The 17,482-nt window shown below is 44.2% G+C and overlaps 2 protein-coding genes across 2 annotated transcripts; both read right to left on the reverse strand.

Annotated features, from left to right (window-relative positions):
* Nucleotides 1-471: 471 nt before the first annotated feature.
* Nucleotides 472-1,501, reverse strand: LOC141570365 (non-secretory ribonuclease-like). Its single transcript, XM_088796394.1, is given in 3 exon segments — nt 472-955; nt 958-1,143; nt 1,352-1,501. Coding segments are annotated over 2 exon segments (486 nt in total). The 5' UTR covers nt 1,139-1,143; nt 1,352-1,501; the 3' UTR covers nt 472-650.
* A 13,045-nt stretch (nt 1,502-14,546) lies between these two features.
* Nucleotides 14,547-15,580, reverse strand: LOC109438539 (non-secretory ribonuclease-like). The gene is made up of 2 exons (XM_019718466.3): nt 15,428-15,580; nt 14,547-15,219 (listed from the first exon to the last, which is right to left on the reverse strand). The coding sequence occupies exon 2, from the start codon at nt 15,212-15,214 to the stop codon at nt 14,726-14,728; it is 489 nt and encodes a 162-aa protein (XP_019574025.1). The 5' UTR covers nt 15,215-15,219; nt 15,428-15,580; the 3' UTR covers nt 14,547-14,725.
* Between the last annotated feature and the right edge of the window lie 1,902 nt (nt 15,581-17,482).

Genomic DNA, 17,482 nt, shown 5'->3' on the forward strand with positions numbered 1-17,482 from the left:
CACAGTTGACTAAACCCCAGATCCAACCTTAGTGTAACCACTAATACCTGCAGGCTTGATATACTCATTTACAGGAAAACATCTCTGAGGCCTCAATTTTCTTTTTCTTTTTTGGGCTCATGACATATGGCATAGTTTTCTTTTCCTTTCTTTTCTTTTTTTACAACAGAAATTACTTCTATAATAAAATTTATAATTCATTATTTAGACAGAATCAAAGACATTTCTTTCCCACTTATTCAACAGGGGCCATTGATGACTTGGGATGGAAATACACAAGTAAGCGTGGAATCCTCAGGTTTACGACATGAGGCAGAGAGAAAAGTCCGTGTCGCTTCATTTTATCAGGAACCCCTTATCCTCATGTCTATTTCCCTCAAATCTCATATTATGGAAAGGAAAAATTCTCCAGACCAGACTGTGTGTACGTGACAGCAAAGGGGCCCAAACAGACACAGCGAGACTTGTAGGTGATTCTGCAAAGAAGTTTACTGCAGGAGCACAGGAGCTTCAGCTCAGCCAAGCTTAAAGGGGGTTCAGGGCTGGTGATGAGGACTGATGCTTGCATCCAAGGTACACGGTAGGATGTGACCTTGGCTGTGACTGTGGGACTTAGCACAAGAGCTTGGCACAGAGTGCTGACTCAGAGCTTAGATGAGCTGATCCAGGTGAACTGGAACCACCCTGTATGCTGGATCGTCCCTTGGAGTTCTGTTGTCACAGGCAACAATGTAGATCTTTTTATCTGGGTTTGTCCTGTATGAGCAGTTCTTATAATTTGGTGAGTAGACTGTGATGTTGCAGTAGGTTATCATCACTTGCATTGAGCTATTATGACAATTTGTATGGTGACGATCACGGCAGGTTACATTTCGGGTCTTACAAGTATCAACTACACTCGCATAGTCTGTATGGAGGAAAGTATTTATGGGTTTGCATGTCCCATGAACACCAAATAAAGATAGTTAATTGGCTGCATTGCGATGTTGCATTGAGGGTTGGTCATATTTATGTGCTGAGCATAAAACCACTGAGTTGCTGTCAGATTGCCGGGTGCTCCATGGAGGGAGATTACCATCCCCAAGAGCCCCAGCAGGAGAAGGAGGCAAAGCTGGGAATCCCGCTGTGTTGGAACCATGTTTCCTGTAAAAAGAGAAGAATCTCCTGCATCCAGGCCCAGTAGTGACACACCACCTCATCTCTCACCCTGCAGACACTGAGGTTCTATTTCCTTTTCCCTCAGCTTCCCCAAGTCTGTCAAGTACTGGGCATTAACTTCAGCTCAGCCCTCCCTCAGTAGTTGTCCCATCACCAGCCCGCCTGTGTCAGTTCCAGGGGCTCATTGTCTTACCCAGTCTCTGTGCTGTGGCTGCTGTGAGAACAGATCCAGCTGGTCGTCCTGGGATTCAGGGGCAGCTGGTCTCCCCAGTCCTGGGGACTGGATATATAGAGCATGCCTTGTGGGTGGGTCCAGCAGAGCCAAGAGGGGTCTGAGCTTCAGACGAGAAGAAACCCACAGATTGGCATGTGACGCGCTTGTGCAAGGAACCTCTTGTTTTGTCACTTGCTGATCACCACATACCCAACAACAGACCTCTGCTGCTTCTGTGGTACGACTCTAATTGCAGGCATCCCGTGAGGGCAGAGCTCTGCCAATGCGTCGGGTGTCCATTGATGAAAACTGCACACTGGCTGTAGAACAGCCATAGAGTTTATAACTGAACTTGTGGCAGGCACTGAGGGACGGAAGTACAGAGAGTCAGGCCCAATTCTTGGAACATTTGGAGCCTGGAGGGCTGTCTGTACAGGAGGAACCTGGGTCCCCTTCACTTGTTTGAGCTCCCAGGTTTTCTCTCACCTAAATGTTCTCCATCTCATCAACCTGAGCTCTGAGCTTCTAGTTGCTCAAAATCCTGGAGGTACATAGTGATTTCTTATGTATCTTTGAGGTTTTACTTCTGTTCCCTTGTACTGGATTCACTTTCTCTTTGTTAAGACTTGGTCTGACCAAAGCCTTCATTTCATGTCAAGTAACAATAGTGTAACCATTCCACCCAGAGGAAAGTCTTTCTGTAAAAGTCTTCCCCTGAATGAATGTTTGGTGTCAGGTAACGTCGGGCTCATATTCCTGTCTTCTCTTCAACCTTCTATTTCTACCAAATACTTCCCCCTTGGGAGTCACTTACTATTGGGGTACATTTCATTTCCTGATGTATCACGTCATTTTTTTTTTTTTTTTTTTGGTGAAGGGAACATTTATGGACAGGGCACTGTATTCTTGAGAGTATAGAACTTTAGTATATAGTCTGGAGACATGAAATATACTCTTGGTCTCCAGAAGCAGATGAAAATAATTATAGAGACTTGATTTGTTATCACACTGTGTGAACATGCTTTTATGGGGACACTGAGAATGAAGAGTCCTACTTGGCCTCCTGGGGCAAGGAAGGCTTCCAGAAATAAAGGTCCATTTGATCATGGCCAAAAGGATAAGCAGAGGTTGACAGGGACCTGAGGGAAGAGATGAGCATTGTGAGTTGCAGAGATGGTGTGGGACATTGTACAGACGGGGACCTGTATGACGGTGAGACAGTCCTCGCGCTAAGAGATGTTAAATCTCTGGTTCAGCTTCTAGGTGGAAAAGTCGATTAGATGCTTACATGGTGTACAACCTCTGAAGAAAACTAATCCACATCATTTCTTACTACCTTTCTATATTCCTGTTGTCTGGAAATACAAAAATTTCACCATTGAGGATGCCCTTATGTAAACACAATAATGATGTGGTCAGGACCCAGCGCAGACGTAATAGCATCATGTCTTGAAATTCTGTTTGACCAAAATACATTAATTTCGTTTTCATAAGGGGAGGTATTTTTTTCATGTCTATTGTGTAGAAAGCATATTTGTAGGTGATGAGGACGTAAATCTGAATTAGGTATAGGTTAGTCCCTTTGTGATATTGCCTGCCATTTTGGATGGAAAGACGTGTCCTCAAGTGTCTATAATATGTGGCAAAAACATATACTGCAGTCACGGGGGAGGGGATCTGGTGAAAAACCTGTTCTGTTCATCTTACATGGTGTTACTTCTAATATTTGGACCTTGATGCTGAGGCTTCAAATTAGGAGAGTTGAAGGAGACTTTTTGCGTTCTCATCGAATCTTTAAAAACCCTAAGATGTTGGCTGGCTCATGGGACCTCCCTTTCCTCAATGTATCAGTTAGCAGAGCTGAGTACAGCTGCAATAGCTCAGCGGGTCTTCACTGACGCCCTTCCTCACTTCCGACTCCCTGCCTGTCTGTTCCCTCAGTGATGGCACCTGCTGGCCCCTGTAGACGTTTGTTTTATGACCCAGAATGCTTGTGGCAGGTGTCCTGACGTTCATCTCAGACAATATCCTGTCTTTTCATAGACATGACACTTTGTGATGAATAAATTCAAAACATTTCTGCTAAGCTTTGGTTCTAATTGGTCCTCATGCAGGTTCCTTTTGCACATTGAAAAACTCCTTCAGTGCTGCAGAACTAGTTAATAATGTACAGGAGTTTGATATTTCAGTGTTTGGGAGAGGACCTGCATATACGAAGCAGGAGTGAACATAAGCTTACAGTAATGATAATACACTGGAACATCAGCTTCATTTGGTCTTTAGTTGAAAGAGGTTGCTTCTCCTGGACTCTATCTGTCATTTTCGGCATATCCTGTCTTCTTCTTAGCCAAGAGCTTGGAAAATCTCCTCGATGCAGTCCCCAGACTCCAGTCCAAAACAAATAGGGCCACAGGGAGAACATGATACTTAGAATAAGATACTACCACACTCTCATCCTGTGACTGGGTCCATTTTCAATAGTTGATTTATTAATCTATCTGCCCCCTTTCACACAGTTGTCACTTCCTCCTCCTGTGATGACCTGGGAATGAGCCTTCTTGTGACAGAAACAGGGATGGAAAACATGGTGAGATCAGTCCTGGTACCCTGAAGGCAGATTCATTTTCACATGGAAACCTAGGTCTACTACCCTACCTTCAAATGTTAGTAATGTGAAAACGAGTAAATGAAACACATAGTTTTCTGATGTTAAATACACTCTAATGTTCTTTTTGCTTTTCGGTACCTCATAAGCTCCCCCCCTTGGTCTTTCTGATGGCTTAAGGACCTTAAGGGACAGTTAAACTGTCCTAAGCAATACAAAATTGTTACGGCTTTAAGGGCAGCTTATCAGGACTCAGATGATGCAAACTGTGCCCAGCTTATATCTCTTCTCCATTTCCCTTTTTTCTGTCTATCTTGGTTTACTCTTCAGGCAGACATCTCCCCCACATTGGTAAGGCAACTGCAGCAACTTCAAAACTTCTATTATCTCAGGAATAAATGTAGTAGAAAAAGGCTCTGCCTTTGTCCTTCACCTTGAGTAGCAAGTATCTCTGATTGTGTCAAGGGCCGATTATAGAAGGGGCCAAGTGACCTGAGAAACAGACTGCATGCACCCAATTCCTTTAGTGTGCTCTCGCCTTGCTGTTCCACAGGGAATAAGAGCTTCATTCTCATCACACTTTCTTGCTCTTGTGAAACCCCATTTCCTCTGTGGAGTCTTGGTTACATCTACAGTTCATCTACTGTCACGGTTTGACAGCTTCTGGTTTTGATTGTTCGCACCTCTTCCCCTGGCTCTTTGTCTATCTGTGGAGTTCAATGTCTCTTCATTCATTCGCCCAGTGCAGTTTATTAAGCATGTGCTCAGTGCCAGGCACTGTTCTAGGCCCAAGGGGTAGAGCAATGTGCCTGAGCCATTTTGTTCCATATAGGGGGCCTCAGCCAGCCCTTCACATTTTCTTCCTACTTTTAAGTGGACAGTGTTACAATGGTGAGATGGGTCTGTTGTTTATACTTGGGTGTCAATTAAGGGAACAGAAGCCTAACACGAGGGTATAGATGTTGGGTCAGAGGTGTGTGTGGCTGGCATTGTCTTTGATGCCCAAGCAAATAGTATCCCTCTTCCTCTGCCTTGGCATAGCCCCAATACCAAGACATTTCCTATGTTCATCAAGGCTTCTGCAGTTGGGCTCAGCTGAAAATGGATCCCAAATTCCAGACTGACGACAGACAGTATCAGAACCACCGGGGGATGGTGTGAAAGTGCTGATTCTCGAGCTGCACTCCGGACCTTCTATGGCAATATACCTGGGTGGAGCCCAAGAATCCAGTGTGAAAGCAGTGCAGGTAACTTAATGGAAATTATTAAATCACCGAGGATTTTGAGAGTGGCATTCACTACTAACATGTCGCAGGAAGAGTGACTTTGTGTCTAATATATGATCATAGAGAAGACCGGCTATTGGTTTAGGGATTGATTTGAAAGTTTCCAATGAGACTGAAGTGAATCACCTATGAGCTGGGCTCTGTATATGAAAGACACACATGGTTTCCTTTTGAAGATTTAAAGAATTTTGCCCTCTTGCTTTTCTTCTGCACTCAAAGCAGCTGAAAGTAGGAAGAACACACACATGCACACACACAGACAGAACAGCCAGTCCTTATTACAGACTCATAGACTTGCAAAGAGCCTGAGCTGGAAGAACATTTAATCCAAAACCATCATTTTGAAGATGAGGAATAGAAAGGTAACACGAATCTCTAAGTTTCCACAGCCAACTGATGGGAGATGTGGACTTTATCCCATATAGTTTTGCCCTGATACTTTTATTTATATAGATAAGATCATATAATGGCCCAGAAACCACAATCCTAAATATGAGCTGCACTGTATTTGGTGAAGTGTGTGTGGTAGAAAATTAGTGCAGCCATGAGCTTCATCATGGCTGGCCATCCAAAGGGGCTGGCGCAATGTCTGTGCTCCAGAGAGGAGAATGGGAGAAGAGTCACCTCAGATGGGAGTGAATATAACTTGGGGAACAACACCTTCAAACATGACCCTTCTGGGATTCTGTCTCGCTCGGTTCCCCTTCCGCAAAAGGAGCCATCTTGACTTTATCTCTGTGTTCCCAGTGCCTCCTCTGCCATTGGGTTGTAGTACATGCTCACTGTTTCCCCGAGCTGACCGTGTGTGATCTGTCTGTGAGACTCAGTGCACACTCCCCCGGGTCTCCCGGGAGACCAGTAAGAAATCAGAGGAAGGCACATGGACATAAGAAAAGAGTTGGCCAGACATCCAAGTCAGCACTGTGCCCACAGGAAGTGGGTTAGGGTATGATGAAGATAGACCGTTGGCATAGAATTTGGATATCACTTGAGGTCAGAAACAAACAGGAAGCTGTAAGGCATTGCTGCTTTAAATTCTCGGGGTCATACTTTCAACAGTAATGCTTTCTGTTATGACATAAATATTAGGTTAAGGAATACAATTGCTCAGAATGAGTTATGTGTGTCAGTTTATCCAAGTCCTCTTACAATGAAGAAAATGGGGAGAACGTCACATCAAGGAATCCTGAGAGCCGGCCTGCACGATTAAGCCTGCCTTAAGCAATAAGTGATGGTTATGGCTTCATGAACGACTTACGTCTCAGAAGATGAAAACAAAACCTGAGTTTCTGTGTATTCTGTTCCCCTCTCCTTTGTTTTGGCTTTATTTCAGGCAAACTATTTGTAAGATGGGTCCAGTAACTTCAGCCCTTCCATTGTCTCTTGAGGAAATCTAGCACAAACTTGCAATTGTTCCATCCCTCTACATTCCTACTAATATCTCTGATTGGGCCAGTGCTTGAGAATCCAACCCCTGTGGTCCTAGAAATGAGATGCAGGCATTGATGACCTTATGCCTACAGCTGGGTTGGAGCCAGTTCCGTCAAACCACAGCTTATGGTGCAGGGTAGGTTTCAAAGCAAAACAACTTGATGCCATTTCAGAAAGAGTGAATGAAATCTGACTCATCCCCAGAAAACATGTACTGCCTGCCCTGTACATCCTCAGGCAGTCACAGCCCCTGGCACTTTCCCTACCTCCATACCTGCCAGCCTTCACCTGGCCTATAAGGACCCCTGCACAGAACTGCCCGAGGGCCAGAGCATACCCCTAATAATCTGTGTCCCATCTCACATGCAGCCCCTCCACAGCACTTACTAGGCTTTCATAAGTATGTGTCCCATCAAGGGTGCCGGGAAAGGAGGGACCAAAACTTTCCCTCCTGGAACTTAGTTGACATGACCTGGAACTTTTGAAAACGCCATTTCGTAGCTACCAAGGAAAAGCTCAGGGGATTAAGCACGGAGGATTTCAGTATCACAAAGCAGCTCAGCTCCAAAGCACAAGGTTCTTACACTTCCTCAGCTAACTGTTCCAAGCTCTGTGTCACTCTACCGGCTGCCCTGGGATAGTCACACTCTTCTCCAGGGTGAGAGGGGCAGAGGCGGACAAAATGCTGAGGGCCGGCTGTTCACCAGAAACTCTCCACCGCCATGTGGCTGAGGTGGAGAAGGAAGAGAGGAGGGTGTGGAGTGAGGGGATATCTGCAGCCATCTTTTATTCTCTGTCGAGGGATGAAGGATGAGGTTTACTCCAACCCTCAGCCTACAGGTCATCAACTGTTGCATTAATGTGACAGTTTCAGTTTACACTTGATGAGTTCCTCACTGTTTCAAGTTTCTCCTATCAGAGATTCTGTTTTTGACATACCCACGAAAGATCGGACGATTAAGTTCACAAACTTTCCACTGTGCACTTTCACGGTGGAAAGTTCGTGAACTTGATTGTCTGACTCGTATAACATATATATGTACATACGTGTATATATATTAATAAATATGCATGCATAGTATGTGAGTACATTCACGTGGTCATAACAAATTCAATCACAAGGAAAAGTTATCTAGTATAGAAGTTTTCTTCTCTGAGTTTTTGTCGATTTGGCCTTTTTTCTTTTTCCAGAAACAATAATTACTCAGGTTTTTTTTTTTTTTTTTTTGGTACCTATCCACAACGTGTACATACAATGAGACATTCAAACAAAATTTAATGTATTCACTTGTAAATTTGTGTCTAGTTCTCTTTTTTTTTCACCACAGATACTGATGTTCTACTCACAGGATTCTTCACCACACTTCTTTCTCACTAACAACATGTTTCAGTCATGTTCCATGGTAGTAATTTTCAAGGTTCCATGAATCTCATTCCCCTTATGGGACCACAGAATTCCATTGTGTGCTCAAACCATCACACTTTACCCATTCTATAGGAGGAATAATCTGTATTCAAACCTTACTCCCTAGCTATGCCTAAATGTGTACCCTGAATAAAAGAGCAACCAAACCCCCATGAATTTATCTAGAGTGCATGTGTGGTGAGAAACTCACTGCCATGTACTATCAATCTTCCTAGGACCTGCTGTTTTGAAACTCCTATATGGGTGTGGGGTGGTAGGAGTTGTGTTTTGACAACACCAGTTACTTGCAGATACACACATGTGTCAGTGGACCCAAGGAAGCCTGGGAAAGTAAAAACTGCCTCCACAAAATATCACCTGTAGTGGAAGAATGTCTCCAGTTTGTTTTTTCTTTTCATAGAATGATAATTTGGGAACATTGCTCCATGTAGAAATCAGCAATATTGAATAAGCTCCAATTTTTTATAACAAAGGTGAACTTAATACCTATTTTTAAATGTGGGCACTGGGAGAAACAAGAAACTGTTTCCTTTACCTTGTAAATATTGTAGAGCAAGTTGAAAGCCAGAACAACTTCTAGGCAACCTCAATGAGGAAATCAGTTAATTTAAAAGGGCTTGTGTAACCCTCACAATTGTCTATAAGGCATTACTATCCCCATTTCCGAGATGAGTACGCCAAGGCACATACAGTGAATTAATAGCAAGTAATGGCAGAAATACGAGTGTATCCCTTCGGAGCCTGTGCTCTCCTCATTTTAGGCTGTGTCTTATAAGGCACCAGAATGCACAGTAGGTGGAAGGTAAATCCTGTCCATCCTGGTTGCCTGTGATTCCTCATCTCTAAGATGGGGACCACTGTCCAGGTTGACTGACATGCACTAACGTGGTTATGGTTTTTAGTGCATAATGTTCTTTTATGAATAAAATATACTCATAAAAGATGTGAGATGGAAGGGGTCTCGATTATGGTGGCTCTTACCCTTTACCTTCGTCCCCATGAAACCCATGTTTTAAAACACACCATAGAAACTACATTCAGGAAGTATTACAATATTTTGCCATTTTTATTGATAACATTGCATATATTGCCAAGGCATGGTTCCAAGTGCCTGAGTTAAATATTATAACAATAGGACAGATGTTGAGCTGTTTCATGTGGTGTTGAGCTGTTTCATTGTCCTTTCCTTTTCCTTCTTCACGGGGTAAATGTGTGTTTCTATGTACGTTTTTGGAATCTTATGTAATATTGTGCTCATACCCCACAGAAGCGATTGTCAAGTTGCAGTCGCGGGACACTGGTGATCCTGATGACCACTGATGTGTCTGTGAAAACCTCATTTGTTTGAGGCAGGGTATTCTTTCTATAATTCAGCAAAACAACATAGTGCGACTGATGATTGAGTGCAAAAGCAGATGTGAGAATCCAGCTGTCTACTGTGAGCCAGTCATGAAAGAATTTTCAAAATGAAACAAATGCTATTTTGTTGGTAAATTTTCTTTAGAAACAAGGATTACTTTTCATAAAAAGATGATATTTATGTTAATCTATAATAGGTTCATTATTGTTATGACAGAAACTAATGATAATCTATCCAAGGCTTTCCTGTTTTATTTCTTATACACCTAATAGAGCCAATGTGAAAAGATAACACACAGAGAGAGGCAAGTTCTTTGGGGTTCTCAACAGTTTATATTAGAAAGTGATAAAAGGGCTAATGTGTGATTCCTGTTGCTACAGAATATGTGGCAGACGTTGGGGGTGTAGATGAGGTGGAATTTGTCCCCCCCTGACATATGCGTTCCCACCCACTCAGCAGCTGCCCTTGCGTGGACATGTTGTGAGGCTAGATTTACAAAACAGCCTGCTGGTACAGGCTGTTATCCCAGGAAGTGGGAGGGAATGTTGGTTGGGGGGTGATCTATAAATCAAAACATCCATCTTTAGTTACCCCAGGCATGACTCTGCCGGAGTCTCAGAATGGGAACCATTGTACTGAGAAGACAAATAAAGTTGAATTCAGTGAACACTTTCCACGGTCTCTATTGAGATGCCTTAGAAGAAACTAAGCCCACGTGGATGTCACTCTTATGCCATTCTCGTGTTCAACTGAGTCACAGCTAAATCATGCCTGAGCCTTCGTTGCATGTAGAAAACTTCAGTTTGAGGACAAGGAAGCATGTTCAGTTGTGGCCCTGCCCTCACTGAGAAGGCACAGCAACTGCCTTTATGAAGCACTATTGTTCTGAGAGCCTAGATTCAACAGCACCAACCACGACTTCTAAATTTGGAGGGGTCAGTTAGGCCACTGCACAATACGTCTGTAGTCATGAGAGAAATGTAATTTGTGGGAGCCAGTGCAAAAGGAAACTGTCCAAATTGTTTAAAACCACTGAAATCTATTAATTAATGACTTATTTTAGTTCTCTACTTGGTTTACATTACCTTTGATTTGCGATTACTGCTCATGACGAAAGGTTGAAGCAAATTGCTCTCTCACGTCAAAAAGCCAATGAAGGATTCATTCTCACTCGTTGTTAGCTATGCCCTGACCCTGGGCTCCACTCCAGACAAACTTCACTTCACATGTGAGATTGACTCTCTGGTTCATTCAAAAGTGCACTGACCTGGCTTTTGTAGGTCCCGGTGTCTTGTGCCAGATTTGATAATGTCTAGATGCAGAAACGTGGGTCACGTTTTCTAACTCAGTGGGAATGTGTGATGTGGGTTTAATCTACTCAATGTTCTGGTTTTCATGGAGATCACCCTGCTAGCCTTATTTACTAAAGTCTCTCATATCACCCATTTGGAATTCATATACCTTTGAGGGGCCCACCTTGTGGGTCAGATGGTTGGAGCGCCGTGCTCCTAATGCCGAGGTTGCAGGTTGGATTCCCACATGGGCCAGTGAGCTGCTCCCTCTACAGCTAAGATGTTGAACAATCTCAGGGAGCTGAGCAGCCAGAGGTTGGCGTGGGCTGCTTGGGCTGCTGTGAGTTGCCGTGGACTACTGTGTGGCGCCATGAGCGCCTGGTGGACAGCATGCATGGCCAGTAGCCGGTGAGAGCTGCCGTGAGCTGCTGTGACTGTCCCACCGACGACTGGCAACCGACTGCCTCGGCCGGAGGGAGCACAATGCTCATAATACCAGCATAGGCCAGGGAGCTGTGTCCTACACAACTAGACTGAGAAACAACGGCTTGAACCGGAGTGAGGGGGAGGTGGAGGAAAGGGGAGAAGGGAAATATATATACATATATACCTTTGAAATGATGTGATTATTATAACTCAGGCCTGGGACACGATTGACATTTAAATCGGCCATATTTCTATGTGCATTTCAAGAGAGAAGCTTATTAACCTAAGTAAAATTTTAGATCAGGAAAAAGGCTATTTTCCATAGGGAGTTTGAATTACTGATGGGAACAGAATTTCTGTGGTCCTTTTCTTACTCATTACCTCACTGTATTACGGAATTCAAATGGAAACACAGTTCCTAAACTCTCAATATTGGGCAAAACCCAATCACAATGATTTGCTTCGATTTCTCTCCTCTAGTGTCCTCTGACCTGATGGTGGGGTCTTCTTTTTCTGGTCTGAAGGTCAATCCAGACAAGCCCTCGCTGCGTGCACAGAGGCAGGTGCCCTGCAATGTTCCTGATATTAAAACATAAAACAAAGTGAAAACAATAGCGATGTGAGTTGCCCTTTCACTTCATGCTGGACTTTACAGAGTGTGATGCAACCATTAACTGCATTTAGTCCCCCACAACTTTCTTTGAGAATATGGTCGTGTTCTGAGCATTTATTAAGTCAGGAAGAGAGGCTTCGGAAGGCAAGTGGACTCCAAAGAATGTGTCCTTGGAATATGCTGACGTGAACAATTAATTTCGGTGACAGTGGTCACGATGGTGTTGGCCCCTGGTTCAGTGCAACCAGAAGATCTCTGATGTGTATTGCTCAGGGTGGTGTGAGCCAAGTGTTGGATTCCTCCTCTGTGAGCACAGAACCCACCTTGCTCTGCTTTGAATCATCGACCTGCCTGGGAGGGAAGAGCTGCCTCTGAGCTCTAGGGCCATCAGATGCCTCTGACCCCAGCCAATTCCTCAGCTGGCTCTTGCAGGACCGGGGAAGAGGAGGAACATGGGATTGGCCAGGGGGTGGGGAAGGCCACGGGGAGGGGAATAGGAGGGGGCTTAGGCTGAGAGAATGACTGTGCGCTTTACTGAGATGGGAAGCCGCCTGTGTTTCCCTCTTCTTCCACTTCTAATTTGTCAGTAAGGCCTGATGATTCAAACTTGAAAACATTTCCGAAATCTGCACCTTCTCTTCTGTTCCATTGTGATTACCATCGTTCAAGCATCAAGTATTTGTCCTGCACAATGCGAGCTCCTGACTGTCAGCATCAATTCCACTCCTGTCTCAAATTGTCGCAGCTAGACTGACTTTGTTCACATTATCTAGTGTTAAACATGCTCCATTTGTTTCCCATAGGAAGTTACTCTTTACCTGCGTCTGCACAGGTGTGAAGCATGTGAACCTCATTAACCTTGTCATTAATGTCCACACTTATGATGCTCTTTTTCTGCTAGTTTAACTGTTGTTCTTCTAACTGCCCTGTCTATATCCATGTCAGGGCCTTTGATCTCTCTATGTCTCCCTCTCTCTCCCGTCCTCTCTCTGGTCAGATGAGTCTCTTCCTGGTCTCTGCATGACCAGCTGCTGCTGTTCATGTTCAGAATTCATTCCCCTATTGGGCCCTTCCTGGTCCCACTTTTCAGAATCACCTTCATGAACTCATGCAGACCTTCTGCATTGCATTGATCTCTGTAATCTTTCTCCTGATACATCACCTGGAAAAATAATTTTATACTTTTATTCTCTTCCTGGTAAAAAGGCACCATACGGGAGGAATGTGTCCTTTTCACTTAATGTCATGACCACCTCAGAAGTGTGTCTGCGATACAGTTCAGCTCAATAGATAGCTGCTGGATGAATGAATGAATGAATGAGTGAATGATGAGACAGGGGATGAGGACACGAGGCAGAAGGAGCTTGGCAGGTGGCTGAGTGATCGCTCTATACGTATGGTGTTGGAGATGCTGTGTCCCTGTCTGGGAAGAGACTTATTATCTGGTAACAGGCCAAGAGCATTCACTGCATCATTCTTCATCGGACATGTGGCCCCCACCTCCTCCTCTCTTACTGCAAGGCTATTGGAAGAGGGAGCTCATTTCTTGCCAGTCGTCATTAACCTGAAATCAGTGGATTCTGTGGAGCACCGGAATTTCCCAATCTCAGGGCCCCATGCAATTGTTTGAGTCAACAGACCCACCTAGAGGAGCAAAACCCCGATGACACGTCCAGAGGAGATGCTGGAATGCAGCTTCTGTCCGAAGTAATACAGAGCAAGAATTTCTAACCATTGGGGATGTGGGAGGGATGGAAATTGCTATACTATTGGGCATGAAAGAGGAGCTTAAAAAACAGCAGGAATTCTAGAGACATCGTGTTTGATGACATGCCTGAGTCAGACACTCCTGTCACCCAAACAATCACTTGAATGCTGCTCCTGACAACAGTTAGCAGGGGCTTTCACTCATGTCCCTCACTGATTCCTGGGTGCAGCCCTGTGGTGGAGGTGGGGCGGGGGATCTCATTACCCAGCCCTTCTTTCTGTGGCTCCACAATTCTCTAATATTGGAGCTTGTGCCCTTCTCTGACCTGAGAGTCAATGAGCCACTGACTCCCTCTTGGGGACAGCTGTGGAGGTCAGAATGGGCAAGAGCTGCCTCACCCTGATGAGATCCCAGTTTCATGCCTCCTCCCTGTCCTTCCAGCACCCCATGACCAGCTGCCCCCTTCTCCAGGACATAGAAATGGTCAGGAAAGATCCCACGTTCTCCAGGCACTATTAGAACCTGCCCATATACAGCTGAACAACTGATCTCCGTTCACATTTGACTAAACCCCAGATCCAACTTAGTGTAACCACTAATACCTGCAGGTTTGATATACTCATTTACAGGAAAACATCTCTGAGGCCTCAATTTTCTTTGTCTGTTTTGTGCTCATCACATATGGTGTATTTTTCTTTTCCCCTCATATTTTTTATAACAAAAGTTCACATGTATAATAAAAATTATAATTCATTAATTAGACAGAATCAACGACATTTGTTTCCCACTTATTCAACGAGGGCCATTGATGACTTGGGATGAAATACGCAGATATCCGTGGAATTCTCAGGTTTTCCTCCTGAGTCAGAGAGAAAAGTCTGTGTCGCTTCATTTTATCAGGAGCCCCTTATCCTCATGTCTCTCTATTTCCCTCAAATCTCATATTAGAGGAAGGAAAAATTCTCCAGACCAGACTTTGTGTACGTGACAACAGAGGGGCTCAAACAGACACACCGAGACTTGTAGGTGATTCTGCAAAGAAGTTTATTGCAGGAGCACAGGAGCTTCAGCTCAGCAAAGCTTAAAGGGGGTCGGGGGCTGGTGATGAGGACTGATGCTGACATCCAAGGTACACGGTAGGATTTGGCCTTCTCTGTGACTGTGGGGCTTGGCACAAGAGCCTGGCACAAAGTGCTGGCTCAGAGCTTAGATGAGCCAATCCAGGCGAATTGGAACCTGCAGGAATGCAGAACTGTCCTGTTGAGTTCTGCAGTCACAGGCAATAATGTAGATCTTCTGTGCTTGGCTTGTGCTGTATATGCAGTTCTTATAACTTGATGAGGGACTTGTGAGGTTGCAGTTGGTTACCATCACTTGAATTGAGCTATTATGACAATTTGTATAGTGACTACTAGGGCAGGTTACATTTGGGGTCAGACAAAGATTAGCTACAGTAGGGTATGTTGTATGGAGGAAAGCATTTGTGGGTTTGCATGTCCCATGAACACTAAAATAAAGACGGTTAATCGATTGCATTGCGACTGTGCATTGAGCAGTGGTCATATTTATGTGCTGAACATAAAACCACTGAGTCGGGGTTAGATTGCCCGGTGCTCCATGGAAGGAGATTACCATCCCCAAGAGCCCCAGCAGGAGAAGGAGGCAAAGCTGGGAATCCCGCTGTGTTGGAACCATGTTTCCTGTAAAAAGAGAAGAATCTCCTGCATCCAGGCCCAGTAGTGACACACCACCTCATCTCTCACCCTGCAGACACTGAGGTTCTATTTCCTTTTCCCTCAGCTTCCCCAAGTCTGTCAAGTACTGGGCATTAACTTCAGCTCAGCCCTCCCTCAGTAGTTGTCCCATCACCAGCCCGCCTGTGTCAGTTCCAGGGGCTCATTGTCTTACCCAGTCTCTGTGCTGTGGCTGCTGTGAGAACAGATCCAGCTGGTCGTCCTGGGATTCAGGGGCAGCTGGTCTCCCCAGTCCTGGGGACTGGATATATAGAGCATGCCTTGTGGGTGGGTCCAGCAGAGCCAAGAGGGGTCTGAGCTTCAGACGAGAAGAAACCCACAGATTGGCATGTGACGCGCTTGTGCAAGGAACCTCTTGTTTTGTCACTTGCTGATCACCACATACCCAACAACAGACCTCTGCTGCTTCTGTGGTACGACTCTAATTGCAGGCATCCCGTGAGGGAAGAGCTCTGCCAATGCGTCGGGTGTCCATTGATGAAAACTGTACCCTGGCTGCAGAACAGCCATAGAGTTTATAACTGAACTTGTGGCAGGCACTGAGGGACGGAAGTACAGAGAGTCAGGCCCAATTCTTGGAACACTTGGAGCCTGGAGGGCTGTCTTCACCGGAGGAATCCAGGTCCCTTTCATTTGTTTGAGCTCCCTGGTTTTCTCTCACCTAAACATTCTCCATCTCATCAACCTGAGCTCTGAGCTTCTTGTTGCTCAAAATTCTGAAGGTACATAGTGATTTCTTATGTATCTTTGAGGGTTTTTTTCTTGCTCCCTTTGGATTGGATTCACTTTCACTTCTTTTAACACTGGCTTGATTTTTCCTTCACTTTTTGGGAAGATGCATAACTTGAAAACACCCAGAGGGAAGTCTTTCTGGAAGATCTGCCACAGAATCAACGTGTTGTGTCATTTAAAGTCAACTGTGCTTGGGGGGAGGGACAGATATCCCAGTGGGGTAGGCCTCGAACTAAGAGATGTTACATTTCTAGTCCCCCTTCTAGGTTTGAAAACTGGATTAGACCCTTAATTGGTATCATAAGTTTCCAACAACAATAATTTACATCATTTTTCACTACCTTTCTATATTACTGTTGTCTGGAAATGCAATAATTTTACCGTTGATGTCCCTATGTCAACACGGTCATAGTGGTGACCTGGTCAGGACCCAGGTGCAGAGTTATTAGCACTTTGCCTTGAAATCCTGTTCTTGCCGAAATTCATCAATATCTTTTATCATGAAACAAGTTGTTGTTTTTTAAGTGTCTGCTTTGTGGCAATCATTTTTACAGGTGATGAGGACATAAAAATGAATTAGATGTAGTGTCACTCCTTTGTGCTGCTGACAGCTACTCTGGGTAGTAAGACCTGTAGTCAAGTGTCTAATATATGAGGTAAAGAAATACTCTGCAGCCACAGGAAGTGTATCTGGCCAAAAAACTGTTCTATCAGCATATACAGTGTTACTTCTAATATTGGGTTTGGTGTTAACTTTTCAAATTGGGGTCATTCGCACAAAAATTGCATTCCTATCTTCTTTTTAAAAATCCAGAAATGTCGATTGGTGCACTGAATCTCCATTACCATAAGGGATCAATTAGAACTGAATAGCTAGTGCCTCTGTCAAAGAGGCAATAGTTCAGGGGGCTCCACTGACTCCACTTCTCTCTACAGATTCAGGTCCTATCTGTTCACTCAGTGATGGCACTTGCCTGGCTCCTGCAGACGATGTGTTCATGATCTATCAGGCATGTTACAAATGTCCTGAGAAGCATCTCAAATAAACCCTGCCCAGTTTCAAAAAACTCTGCCCAGTTGCTTTAAAATTGCATTGAGAGCGCACCTTCTAAGATTTTTCTGATTGTTTCCTCTATAGATTTCCTCTATGCATTTCAACTGCCATTCTTTGCCTCTAAGATTAGGGCAAATGATCTAGTTTGATATTTAAGATTTAAGATTTTTGGAGAAGACTTCTTTATGTAAAGCAGGAATAACTGTACACCCATGTTAATTAAAATACACTGTAACTTGGGTGTAATTTTGTCTTTCATAGACAAAAGAAATTTTTCATGGACTCTCTCTTTTTTTATTAGCACAACCTCCCTTGCAGACCAATTTAGTGCATATTTCTGGACCTCCTCCATATTTCCACTGAGAGGAATAGCGAAAATTATGCCCTAGTATTATTAAGTCACTTTTTGAAATCCAGAAACAT

Source organism: Rhinolophus sinicus, chromosome 3, assembly GCF_057876585.1.
Source record: "Rhinolophus sinicus isolate RSI-liver-muscle chromosome 3, RSI-T2T, whole genome shotgun sequence".
NCBI lineage: Eukaryota > Metazoa > Chordata > Mammalia > Chiroptera > Rhinolophidae > Rhinolophus > Rhinolophus sinicus.

Excerpts from the sequence above, each read along its gene's own strand:
- LOC109438539 (XM_019718466.3), bottom strand. The coding sequence starts at position 15,214 with ATGGTTCCAACACAGCGGGATTCCCAGCTTTGCCTCCTTCTCCTGCTG.